At 47.6% G+C, this 13752-nt stretch overlaps 1 protein-coding gene across 1 annotated transcript; it reads right to left on the reverse strand.

The window, feature by feature from the left end:
• Nucleotides 1-1508: 1508 nt before the first annotated feature.
• LOC115653627 lies at nt 1509-12564 on the reverse strand. The gene is made up of 3 exons (XM_030567117.1): nt 7553-12564; nt 6512-6573; nt 1509-5848 (listed from the first exon to the last, which is right to left on the reverse strand). Exon 1 carries the CDS (start codon nt 11942-11944, stop codon nt 10526-10528), a length of 1419 nt encoding a protein of 472 aa, XP_030422977.1. The 5' UTR covers nt 11945-12564; the 3' UTR covers nt 1509-5848; nt 6512-6573; nt 7553-10525.
• Between the last annotated feature and the right edge of the window lie 1188 nt (nt 12565-13752).

Genomic DNA, 13752 nt, shown 5'->3' on the forward strand with positions numbered 1-13752 from the left:
CCTGAATCTCCAGCATGTTGACATGCAGTGAGGCCTCCTGTTCTGACCATGACCCTGAACTTTCAGCAACCCCCCATGTACTCTCCAACCCATCAAGGAGGCATTGATGACAACAGACCTGGTTGGTAAGGGCTGGATGAAAATAGGTGTCCTGAAGGCCCAGAAAAGCAAAAGTCATTCTGAGGTGGGCAGGACAGTCAATAGTGTGACCATTCAGAATCTGATGTATCTGATACATCTGTTGAGGCCATGAAGGTCAAGAATTGATCTTACTCCTCCTTTGGATTTGGACACCAGAAAATACCAGGAATAGAAGCCCTGACCCTGGTGTTCCAGCAGAACCTCCTCCACTGCTCCCAAAGCCAGTAGAGAGCAGACCTGCTTGAGGAGAAGTATCTTATGAGAGGGGGCCCTGAAGAGGGACAGGGAGGGAAGGAAAGGAACTGGATGGCATAGCCCAATCTGATGGTATTTAGGACCCAGCTGTCCGGGATGATTGAGACACAAGCACTGTGAAAGCAGGCAAGCCAGCCTGTCCCCAAACGGAGGGGATGGGGAAAAGGGAGCCATGACTAGACCACTGCTCTGGATCAGGGAATCAAAATGGGCACCCGGTGGGAAAGCATGTCAACTGGCCAAACCCTGTACCCAAATGCCTCTTTAGCTGCGACCTATGCACCTTTCTAGGATAGTTCAATTGTCTTGGGGGAGTGAAAGACTGCCCAAATGTACACTGCAGACCATAATGCTGCTCATCACTACAGTGGCACCTCTGCACTCCCGGCATGGACGCGTCCAAGGACTGTAGGGTAGCCCTAGAATCCCTGAAGCAATGCAGAATCTCATCTATCTTGTCAAAAAAATGCGCTCTGACATCAAAGGGCAAATCCTATCTATCTTGCTGCACATCGGGAGCAATGCTCAAATTCTGCAGCCAGGGTGCCCTTCTCTTGGTCACTGCTGAGGCCATCATTCTGGCCGAAGTATACATGGTGTCCAGCGTGGACTGCAATGACGTTAGCCACCAAGCAGCCACTGGCGATAAACGCCTGATATTCCTCCCTCAAGGCTTTCGGCAGCTGGTCTGCAAAGTTAGACACTGCTGTCCAGTTCACAAAGTTGTATTTGGATAGCAATGCCTGGTTATTTACAATCTGCACCTGAAAAGAGGAAGAGGTGTACATCTTCTAACTGATCAGGTTTCATCTGTTTAGAGGCTTTATACTTACGAATAGTTAAATTTTCATTGCTGGGATCTATTGTTCATCATTGTTACAACCAAGGAATCTGGTGTTGGGTGCACCAGAACCAAGTAGTGTTTCTCCAACTGCTTTACAGTAGATGGTACTGAAGCCAGCGTGCTCAAGAGAACCTTAGCAGGCTCTAGGAGCATATTGTTAATAGGGAGGATGACTCTCCTGGACAGATAGCTGTAGGATATTCAATAATGTATGGGTATTCTCCTGCAGGAATTCCACTTGAATACTCAGCGAAGCAGTCACATGCTGCAAATGGTCTTCATATGCCTTGAAATCCTCCTGTACTGAAGGAGAGGAATAGCCAGGCATTGAAGAATTTTCTAGGGATGAAGACAAAGCGGTAACTGTGCCAGAGCTGGATCCTGGTCCAGGACTGACAGATCAGGACAGGAAGACTCTGAAGATTCTACAAGGGAAGGTTCACCAGTTCTTGGGCCTGCAGCAAATTGACAGACACTGCCACAGATCTACTCTGAGATCCCGCCTAAGAGCAAGCTGAGGAGTGGGACTTCCATGACCGAAGAGCGTCCCCTAGATGCCACGGAAATCACTAGAATGGATAGGGCATTAGTGGCCATTAGGCACTGGGCCAGGGACCCTTGCCCGGAATGCTAGATGACTGCCAGTGCTGGTACTCACAGAGCTCCAGGAATAGCCCTCAATGCGAGTCAGGTGATGAGAGAGCAGGAGGAGGAAGATTCTAACCTGGACACAAGGAGCCCCATGCTTCAGGGGATAAAAGATGGAGCCAGCTTTGAGGCTATGAGCAACTGTTCTGCCTCATCCATAGCCTAGAATGGAGAGAACTGGCACTGATGGTGGAACCGGTACTGCCAGCACCAAGAACACGTCCATTGTTTTTGCTGCCAGAAACAGTTGACTCCGAAATCAGCAGTGGTACTGACGTGACTGTTGATGTCAAAATGGAGACAGGTGAGTGCTGTCACAGTAACATCAGCAGCACAAAGAGCAGGGTGCTAGGAAGTTCCCAGTGCTAAGGTGGTCCCTTGGGCCTGGCATCGGCACCACTTTGACTGACTGGAAAGGAAACACTAGTGTGCAGTGCCGACAGACCCACTGGTTCAGCAGTCCATCGAGACAATGGCACTACAAACGACACTGCCCTGGAAAAGTCCTGGACCCAGGGAGGGGTCAGGACAGAAAAGCAGGTCCATTGCCTCCTGATACACTACTGGCACAGAAATAGCCAGTGCTGGCATCACCCTCATTGGTACTGGACTCGACGGACACCCCAGGGCCATAACCAGAATCGACAAAACGAGGTCTTGCCCCCTCCCATCCCCCCAGTACTGGGGCAGTGGTTAACAGGACCTGCTCCAGCCTGTGTGTCAGCATTCACATTGTTCCATTCTACACTCCTTCTGGAGGAGGCAGACAAGTCCCCACACAATCTGGGTGGCCTCAGTTGGTCTTATGAAACTTTTTCCTTGACACACGCAACAGGGAATGACTCCATCTCTTCGGAGAGTTGCTGGATCCAGAGCACAAAACAGCAGCACTCCCAGAACTTGAGGGTGACCTCCAGTCCTATGCAGGTGCCAAAACAGACAGCATGGCCTGTTCAAGAAGGTGCTACTTTAGATGGAAGATTCCTCACTACCTGAATCCATTTCATGAACAATTTGCAAATCCAACACTGCTCTTGATGTGGGGATTGTTATTGGGGATCACTCCTCTACATGACAGACAATATTTAAACCCTGGTGGAGGCATCACCAGGGAAATACTTAGACTAAATTTAACTAATACTATACTAATGAACTATATACAGTTCAAAAAAAGGCACTAAGGAATAGAGATTGGGAGGTTAGGAACTATAGAGAGCTCCAACTCCAGGCATGAGTGGGTAAGGAACTGAGGGGAGGTCAAGGTGGCACCACCTCATATAGCCAGAGGAGGGTATATGAGCATGATGCATAAGCACTACCTCTTAAAGGTACTGCTAAGCAAACTCCTCCAGCTCTGGTGCACTGGGCACGCACACCCCTAAGTGGAATTCAAGGCTGCATCTACTCAAAAAATGGGTATTTTATACCTGAAAATTTGGTTCCTGTAAATTGCTTTGTACCAGTCCCAGCATGTAGGGTTCCTGAAACCAGGTGGAGCTAGAGAATAAACCAAAGCATTAGAAATATCAGTCTGCCACAAAACTGAGATCACGTTGATGGAAATTTCCCTCATACCTATATTAGTAGCCTGGCTTCTTGTTTCTTCTGTGTGGTTTATAAAAACACTTTTCACAAAGCAATCACCGTATATGTGACCTCTCAGTGCTCATCCTCAAAATAAACCTGCACACCTTCAAAAGATGAGCCAGGGAGCCTAAATTCATAACTTTGCTAGCCATTAAAAATCATAGACTGAATAAAAATGCTGGATTTATGGTTTATTACAATCTATAATCTCCCTTCCCAGCCTTCCTCGCATCCTTTATCTCCTTTCTCCCCTCTGACTGGAGAGATGTTAACTGGCCACTTCACCTGGAATGATCCCTTGAAATGTGCGTTAACTACTTACGCTGAACAATCTGTTCCACCTTATATTAGCTGTGGTTCAGAGCACATTCCCCAGAGCTGATGAAGAGCTCTGTGTAAACTCAAAAGCTTGTCTCTCTCACCAACAGAAGTTGGTCCAATTAAAGATATTACCTCATCCACTTTGATTCTCTAATATCCTGAGACCAACATGGCTACAACAAAACTGCACATACAGACAGATTGTACTTCTGGTTGGGATGTGACTTTTAGTTCTGCACTCACTGCATATGTACCTAATTCCAGGGCTGGCTTACAGCAGACTAAATAATTACTTTACAAAAAGCCTTGACTAACTGGAGACAATTGCCTAACCTATTAACTTACTGCAGTTTTCATCATGGTCTCTTCAGAAAAATACAATAAATTCATTTATAAAAAGGAAGAGGGCAGGGAGTAGGAAGGGGGGAGGGTAGAATAGGCATCCTGCAAGATGGGAATGCTTCTCAATCTTATCCAGATTTAAATGTGTAGGGCCACATTTCATCATTGGTGTTTAAATACAAGCAGGTGTAACCAGTGTCCAGTCACAAAAATAGAATTTCTGTTGCCCTGGTAGCGATGGATACTATCTTCTGCAAGAATTGCAAATATTTGTATGAGCAGGAAAAGCTTGAAATGGCAGTACATTACTTCCAATTTTTGGCAGTTTTTCTTGTGTACCCATAGTGCCCTCTAGCATTCAAATGAGAAAACACTGCCTTATCTGAGCCTAAAAAAAAAAAGTTGCGCAACCTCAGAGGAAGGAGACTTCAAAATGCTTTGAAAGGACATTCTTCCCATGTTAAAAACAGGATGCTGTAATGGAAACAATACTTTCCCAGTTTTTATATAGTACTGTCGCACAGAACTTAGAAGCTCTGCAGGATGAATTCTTGTGCCTTTAAGTCATTTCAGCACTTTTCTATATCCCACCTATAGCAAATGTGAATTAAGATGATGCATTCTCTTGGCATGAGAATATGGACGTTTACATGCAATCTGAATGGACTGCATATTAACATACATATTTGTCAAACGTCTTCTATTTCCACACACAGAAAACAGAATTTGGCTCAAATATTTTTTATTAAACAGAAGTCTATATAAATTGAAGAATAATTTGTGGTCTTTAGTGAGATAAGACAAGTTTCATAGATTGTAGAGAGCAAATTGTTGTATAGAGAGAAGGCTTAGTTTGCCTCAGAGAAAAGCAACCTTCCATCTAGCTGAAGACCATTAGGAAAACATTTTGGAGAAATCTGATAGTACTTCCCCTTCTTCCTTTACAGTTAGAAGGGCACCATGGAAGCCTATGAAAAGCATGATTCACCATTTATTGATAAAACAGAGGAACTGCTTTGATGCCCATCCAAGACCAGAAAAGAACCAGCTTCCAAATGACTGAAGTGGATTTCACATCTAATGTTCAAAGTGAGCTGTTAAAGATATTCCTACCATTGCTCATCAAGAGGGGTTATATCTCTAGCTTAATATCCCCCTTTTTCTTAACAGATTTGGTGATATAAACAGATCTGCTTTTTATAAGAAAATAAATTGTTGACAAGCTTCCAACAAAAATTCACATGCCAGTCAGCACCTACAACAGACGGGTGTTCTGAGAATTAGTCTTTGTAAAATGTATTGAATAAATGAAGTAAGTATTATTAATGGCTTCATGAGAAACATTTTTCCAATATATATCGCAAAAAGGCTGAAGTATGAGGGAAACTGCTGCAATAGATACATGATTTCTATTTTAAGAAGGAAGTCTTAAGAATGACTTCCTCAATTGTATGTCTCTCCAGCTGCTGATAGGAAAGGGTAATATACTGTTCACACACCTGTGCAGCTAACATTGCAGGATGTAATCTTGCACAAACTTGGTCAGAGAAAGGCAAAAAGCTGAATTACTCTACTGGCGTACAGTGGAGGTCAGGAACACATGACCACATCAGTAACACAGTAATACAGGATCAGGTAATACGCAGTTCCAAAGACATCAATAGGCTCTCAGCATTACAAGCCCACTGGAAAAACGAAATCCTGACTCATCTGGACAAAGAAAAGAAAAAAAATGCAATATTAACATTCAAATAATTTCTGATTATCTAATAACAATGCTAAAAGCTCAGACCGCATGAATTTAAAAGCAATTATCTACTGGGGAAAATATACAAAGATAAATGATTTGCAAAATGTTTGCTTGACAACTGATCTATAAAACTTATACAGAACCAATAAACATAGTATCCGGGCAGCAATCCTGCTGAACATATTAAAAACCCTATGAAGATACATGCATAAGCTCTACCAGGGGTTCATAATGCTTAAAGAGCTAATTTCCAAGAATCAGATAATCTGATTTTTCAAAGAAAAGCTAGTAAACCATATTCATCGAGAAATTTCTTCTGAAGAATTTCTAGGAGAAATCTTTTTTGTCTTAATAAAATAGCTGCATGTGAAGATGATAATGGGAATGCTACTGCAGCAGCACACTTACTGTAAAAATCAACACCATTCCAACTCAAGAAACGAAAGGCTAAATATTAACCAAAATCAAGGTAATGATCTCTTATCTCTAAATTAACTCCAGTATTTTCTAAAGAAACTTCAAATTCTTGTGCTATTTATTTCATTTGTTTTAAACACGGTAATTTAACTGGTTAACAAGAGTAACATAGGATCTGCAGTATTCGGTTACATCTAATATGCTACCTTCTCCAGTGGCCAGCAGCTGATGGTGGAAGGTGAAAAAAAATCAATGTACCTGGACAAATCTGTAATACAGCAAATGAGATGTACTGATGAAAAAACTTATGCCAGTTCCTGTGATCACTTTGTAGCCAAAAAAATACCAGTAGAAAATCCGAAAATCCCAGTCAATGATATCAAGTGAGCTCATTATAAAGAAAAAGGCAAATTAACAACAGGTTTGGGAATAATTTTTATTAGATCCTCAGTGGGATTAGAAGGCTCAGGGAACTGGTAATAAACTGTGACATTTCATTTCCAGGTCACTGATTCACATGAGGGGCATATCAGTGGAGGATGAAAATTCTTTGTATCTGATGGCGTTTGGATGTGCTTTGCCTAGTGGACAAATATCCATGTTACAAAACCAACATCACAACTGACTAGAGGAGCATTATTGTTTGCAATCAGAGCAAAGATGTGAAAAGCCAATCTATGAAGATTAAGCTACCACTTCATCTCTCTAAGAGTGGGTGCTTCACAACAGGGGTAAGATATATTGGCAGATCTGTACAAGGAGGCTTCCTCTGATGTTGCTCATGATGTACACACAAGATCTTAGAGGACAAAGATGTTCATTAAAGTTTAAAATGTTTAAATACTGAAAAGATTTCAAAATGTCATTCTTCAACATAAAAAACGGTTACCTACCTTTTCGTAGCTGTTGTTCTTCGAGATGTGTTGTTCACATCCATTACACATTAGGTGTGCACGCGCTGCATGCATGGACGTCGGAAACTTTTCCCCTTAGCGGCTCCCGTAGGGCTGGCAGGGGGGCCCCGCCAGAGTGGCACCTCGCTCTGGTGCATATATACCCCTGCCCGCCTGACCCTCCCTCAGTTCCTTCTCGCCGGAGACTCTGACAGAGGGGAAGGAGAGTGGGAAGTGTAATGGACGTGAACAACACATCTCGAAGAACAACAGTTATGAAAAGGTAGGCAACCATCTTTTCTTCTTCGAGTGATTGTTCACATCCATTACACATTAGGTGACTCACAAGCTTACCATAGGAGGAGGGTAGGAGTCAAGAAACAACTGAATGAAGCACAGCCCTGCTGACTGCCGCATCCTCTCTGGCCTGATGATGGACTGCGTAGTCAGCTGTGAATATGTGCACCAACAATCAGGTGGCTGCTTTACAGATCTCCTGGAGCAGAACCTGCGTCAGGAAAGTTGTCGAGGACGCATGAGCCCTAGTCGAGTGAGCCATGATCGTCGGGGCTGGCACTTCGGCAAGCTCATAGTGTGTGTGGATGCAATCCACGAACCACAATGGAATCCGTTGCGCCAGGATAGGGAGGCCCTTCATTCTCTCTGCAATGGCAACAAACAACTGTGTTGACTTGTGGAAAGGCCCGGTTCGTTCCAGTTAGAACGCCAGGGCCCTACGGACACCTAGGGTATACAAGATGCAGCGACTTGGGTCCGTGTGTGGCTTGGAAAAGAACACTGGTAAACAAATGACCTGACCCATGTGAAATTGTGAGACCACTTTAGGGAGGAATTTAGGGTGTGGTCTCAGCTGCACCCTGTCCTTAAAAAAAAAAAATGTATATGGGGGTTCCAAACTGAGGGCCCTCAGCTCTGACACCCTAGTCTGACGTAATGGCCACCAAAAACGTCACCTTCCATGAGAGGTGCGTGAGAGAGCAAGAGGCTAGGGGTTCAAAAGATGGTCCCGTGAGCTTAGTTAAGCCCAGGTTAAGGTTCCATGGGGGAACCGGTGGGCACAAGTAGGAAAACACCCTCCCCAGCCCCTTGAGAAATTGGACTACCGTGGGGTTGGAAAATATGGAATGCCCAGACTCCCCAGGATGGAATGCTGATATAGCAGGCAGATGTATTCTGATTGAGGAGGAGGCAAAACCCTCATGTTTGAGGTGCAGTAGGTATTCTAGTATGGATGGGATGGAGGCCTGAAGAGGCTGTATGAGCTTAGGTTTGCACCAGTAGGAGAACCTCTTCCATTTGGGGAGGTATGCCGCCCTTGTGGAAAGTTTTCTGCTACTGAGAAGAATTTGTTGGACCTGGCAGGAGCACCTCCTCTCCATAGCGTTTAGCCACAGATATTCCACGCCGTGAGATGTAGAGACTGTAGGTTCAGGTGGAGCAGGTGACCTCTGTCCTGCGTGATGAGATCTCGGTGCAGGGGCAGGGCAATCGGGGCAGTCACTGACAGTTCCAGCAGGGTCGTAAACCAATGCTGGCGTGGCCAAGCCTCTGCAATGAGAATCATCACCGCTTTGTCCCTGTGGACCTTGAGCAGGACTCTGTGGATGAGTGGGAGTGGTGGGAAGGCATACTTCAGACTCCCGTCCCCCGGAATTGCAAAGGCATCTGCCACCGAGACTGGGCTGTGGTTCTGTAAGGAACAAAACTGAGGGCATTAGCTGTTGTCCTTGGTGGCAAAGAGATCTATTTGGGGAAATTCCCACCTCTAGAAGATTGATCTCAAGATGTCTGTTCTTAACATCCATTAATGCACTTGATACAATCTGCTGAGGTGGTCCGCCAGCTTCTTTTGTACCCCCGGAACGTATGAAGCCACTAGTTGGACTGAGTGAACTATACAAAATTCCCACAGGAGAAGCGCTTCATGGCAGGGGGAAAGGAACAGGCACCACCCTGCTTGTTTATGTAGAACATGGTGGTAGTGTTGTCTGTCGGAACTGTCACACTGTGGCCTTCTATGGTAGCATGAAAGGTCTGGCAGGCGAGGCGAACCGCCCTTAGCTACTTTACGTTGATGTGGAGCGACATTTCCTCCCTGGACTACAACCCCTGTGTTTGCATGTCCCCCAAGTGTGCTCCCCATCCTAGGGCTGATGCGTTTGTTACCAGAGTCAAGGTGGGTTGTGGTGTAGCGAAGGGGACCTCTTCGCAAACTACCTGCCGATTGAGCCACCCGCGGAGGGAGTCTGAGACTCAAGCCAGGATTGTCACGAAAGGTCCAAGGGGTCTCTGACGGGACGATACGTTTGGGCTAGCCACAGTTGCATCGGTCTGAGTCTCAGTCGGGCATGTTTGACTACATGGGTGCACTCTGCCATGTGCCCCAGAAGCTGCATGCAGCATCTGACTGTAGTTGTGGGGAACCGTTGCATACAGATTACGGTTCACTGGATGGCTAGGAACCTGGAAACCGGTAGGCTTGCTCACACCTCTACCGAGTCCAGGACTGCCCCTATGAAGTCCAGTCTTCGCGTAGGTATCAACGAGGGCTTGGGCAGATTGACTAGGAGACCTAGCTTGTTGAACAAGTCTAGTGCCATCGTCACGTGGGAATGAACCTCGTCCTTGGACCAGCCTGCAAGGAGCCAATCGTCCAAGTACAGATACACCCACATTTTCCTTTTTCGAAGAAAGGCTGCCACCACTGCCATGCATTTCATGAACACTCGTGGGGCCGTCGCCAGGCCGAAGAGTAGGACCGTAAACTCGTAATGGTGCTGGTTTATGGTGAACTGCAGGAACCATCAGTGAGCAGAATGAATGGCGACATGAAAGTACGCATCTTTCATATCGAGGGCAGTGTACTGATCCCCCGGATCCAGGGATGGGATAACAGAACTAAGGGAGACCATGCGGAAGCGGGCCTTGACTAGGAATTTGTTGAGTCTGCGTAGGCCCAGAATGGGTCGAAGACCCCCTTTTGCTTTGGGCATAAGGAAGTACCTGGAGTAGAACCCTTTCTGTCTTAGGTCTGGAGGGACCTCCTCCACCGCCCCTGCCCTGAGAAGGGCCTGAACCTCCTGCATCAGGAGCTGCTCATGAGAGGGGTCCCTGAAGAGGGATGGGGATGGGGGTTGGAAGGGAGGGGATGAGGAGAACTGAAGCGTGTATCCCACCTTCACCGTGCACAGGACCCAATGGTCCGATGTTATATTAGACCAGGCACAGTAGAAATGGGACAAACTGTTCATGAAACAGAGGGGAGGATCTGGTGAGAGGCTTGGTGCACTGTCCTCAGGCACACCTTCAAAATTCCTGCTTGTTGCCGGGTTGTGGCTTGCCCTGCCCCTGGCCCTGGCCTCGGCTAGGTGTGTTGTTTCGCCTACGCCTATTCTCACTGCCCTTTCTGCGGTAAGGTTCCTGCCTGGGGCAACGACTGTACTGTCTTTGTTTTGGTGACTGGGGTTTAAAAAGCTCTCTCTGTGTTGCCAGGGTGTGCATCCCCAACGACTTGAGGGTTGCCCGGGAGTCTTTAAGGCTATACAGCTTGGCGTCCATTTGGTCTGAGAACAAGCCGGACCCTTCAAATAGGAGGTCTTGGAGGGTGATTTGGATCTCTGATGGAAAGCCTGAAGCCTTCAGCCACACGGAGCGTCTCATCACCACTCCCGATGCTATTGTCCTAGCAGTCGCATCCACTAAATCAAGCGAGGTCTGCAGGGAAGTTTTGGCTACTGCCTTCCCTTTGTCCACGATGGCCATGAACTCACGCTGTGAGCCCTGAGGCAAGGAGTCCTTAAACTTAGAGACTGCAGCCCATGAATTAAAATTGTGTCTGTTTAGGATCGCTTGCTGATTTATGATCCTCAGTTGGAGGCCCCCAGATGAATAGATCTTTCTATCAAACAAGTCCAACTGCTTCGTCTCTTTGGCCTTAGGGGCCGGGGCTTGTTGTCCATGCCATTCCCATTCATTGACAGCAGATACAACCAACGAACAGGGTGACGGGTGACAGAAGAGGAAGTCAAACCCCTTGGAAGGAGCAAAGTACTTCCTCTCTATGCCCTCTGCTGTTGGTGCACTGGAGGCTGGCGTTTGCCATATTGTCTTATAATTAGATTGTATTGTTTTTATGAGCGGGAGTGCGATTCTGGAGGGCCCTTCAGGGCTTAGGATGTCCACCATGAGATCCTCCTGCTCTACTGTCTCCTCCATCTGCAAGTCCAAATTTTGGGCTACCCCGCGGAACAGCTCTTGGTATGCCCTGTGATCAATCGGGGGAGGCCCTGAAACCGCTGTACCCACCACGGCTTCATCTGGTGAGGACAAAGAAGTTAAGACCTTTTGCGCTTCATCCTCCAGTCCTTCCTGTGACTCCTCACAGGCTAGGGGCTCCTCTGGGGTCTGCCCAACCGAGCGTACTTGAGACGGCACTGGGCTCGGTGCCATCCCAGCCCTTTCGTGCTCCGATGCATCTGGCAGTCTGGAAACTGTGGCCTCCTTGTGAGAGGAAGGGCGCCCATGTGGGGAGCGGGACCGATGCCCTGAGAAGCTGGACCTCGAGGTTCTGGAGGGGGGCCCTTGTTGCTGGTGGTAGGCCCATGGTGTCCAGAAGGGCCACTGTCCTGGCGGGCCCCACTGTGGGTACCACGAGGCTTGGTGCTCTCTGCTGGCTGGTGTCCTGAGAACATAGCTACAGTGGCCCAAGTCCACCTCGGATTCCATGGACAGAGACCTCGAGGGCTGTGGCGGTGCTGAGGAATGGTGCAAGTCAGGGACTGGGGAGTGGTCTCGTATTGACCGGGATCAGGAGTGGCGCCTTGCCGATTGGGACCAGGATCGGTACCGGTACACTGGAGACCGGAAATGAGGGCCAGCGGTCGGGCTCGGCCTTCAAATGTTCCTTTATCTGCTTGGAGAAGGAGCCGGGGAACGCTGGGGCCGGTGCCGAGTGCTGGCTGGGACCAGACACCTTCGCGGCCTCCTGAGTCAGGGGCAGCCAGGAGTCTACTGAGGCGGAGCTCGACTGGGACCGACATCGAGAGCAGTGCCGGGATGGTGACCTCAATGGGTGCACCACTGCTGGTTTGCCTCTGGATGGCAGTCTCAGTGCCAGAGGCTTCTCCTTGGCCAGGAGGGGGCTCGCCACAGACAATTCAATGAGGTCCTTTGCCACCTCAAACGTGTCCGGCATGGAAGGTTGTTCTGGGATCTCCTCCAGCTCTCCTCCTCACTCAAGGCGCTTACCCCGGGGCTCGACAGGCCTTCAGGCACCGGAGCCACTGGTACCGGGGTCTGTCCCAGGGCAGCACTGCCCTTTTGGGCACTCAAGTCCTTCATAGGCGCTGCTCTCTTACATAAGCAGCAAAGAATCCTGTGGCACCTTATAGACTAACAGACGTTTTGGAGCATGAGCTTTCGTGGGTGCATCTGAGGAAGTGGGTATTCACCCACGAAAGCTCATGCTCCAAAACGTCTGTTAGTCTATAAGATGCCACAGGATTCTTTGCTGCTTTTACAGATCCAGACTAACACGGCTACCCTCTGATACTTGCTCTCTTACATGGGAAGCGCACTCGGGCATTGGGTTGGCCCTTCGACTGGGTCAATGAAGTCAACCGGTGCTGGTCGTGTTGTCTCAGTGCCGCAGGCTTAAGACGCCCCACTGGTACTGGATCACGAACCAATGCCGGAGCACTCCGCACCAAGGCCGCCGGAGCCATGAGACGGTCCAAAGTTGAAGGCTGTAACGCAGCCTCCATGAGCAGCTGCTTAAGTCAAAAGTCTCTTTCTTTTTCAGTTCTTGGCTTGAAGGCCTTACAGATTTTGCAGCACTCTGTCTAATGTGATTCCCCCAAGCAACGGAGACACGAGTCATGGGGATCGCTAATTGGCATAGGCTTGTGGCACGTGGCACAAGTCTTGAAGCCTTGGGTGTATGGCATGCCCCGCCGCCCAGGGCCGGTGCCAGAATTTATCCAAAGCCTAGAACAAATGAAGCTTATCTATCTACTAAGATACTGCTAACTAACATTGATAACTGATAACAGTGCTAAGGGACACTCTCAGTTGAGAGACAGGAGAATGTTCCAACGCCGCCAAGGACAGTAAGAAGGAATTGAGCGAGGGTCGGGCCGGCAGGGGTATATATGCACCAGAGCAGGGTGCCGCTCTGGCAGGGCCCCCCTGCTGGCCCGATGGGAGCCGCTATGGGAAAAAGTTTCCAATGTCCATGCATGCGGCGTGCGCACGCCTAATTTGTAATGGACGTGAACAATCACTTAAAAGAGAAACTATGTTTCCTCCCGGTTTCTTTAAACCAACTTTTCACTTGTTAATTTTACACCCCCCACCTCTGGACTCAATTTCTATAACCCTGGCTTTAAGAGTTATTTAAAAGAAATTCTCACTCTTTTGTACATGGCTTTTGAGACAAAGACAAGTTACAATTTCTTTGACTCTCTCTTCCTGTTACCCCACAACTTTGATATTTCCCATCATTTTCTTTTAACTCAATGTTTTCAATGAGTTAC

This window comes from Gopherus evgoodei, chromosome 1, assembly GCF_007399415.2.
Source record: "Gopherus evgoodei ecotype Sinaloan lineage chromosome 1, rGopEvg1_v1.p, whole genome shotgun sequence".
NCBI classification, from domain to species: domain Eukaryota; kingdom Metazoa; phylum Chordata; order Testudines; family Testudinidae; genus Gopherus; species Gopherus evgoodei.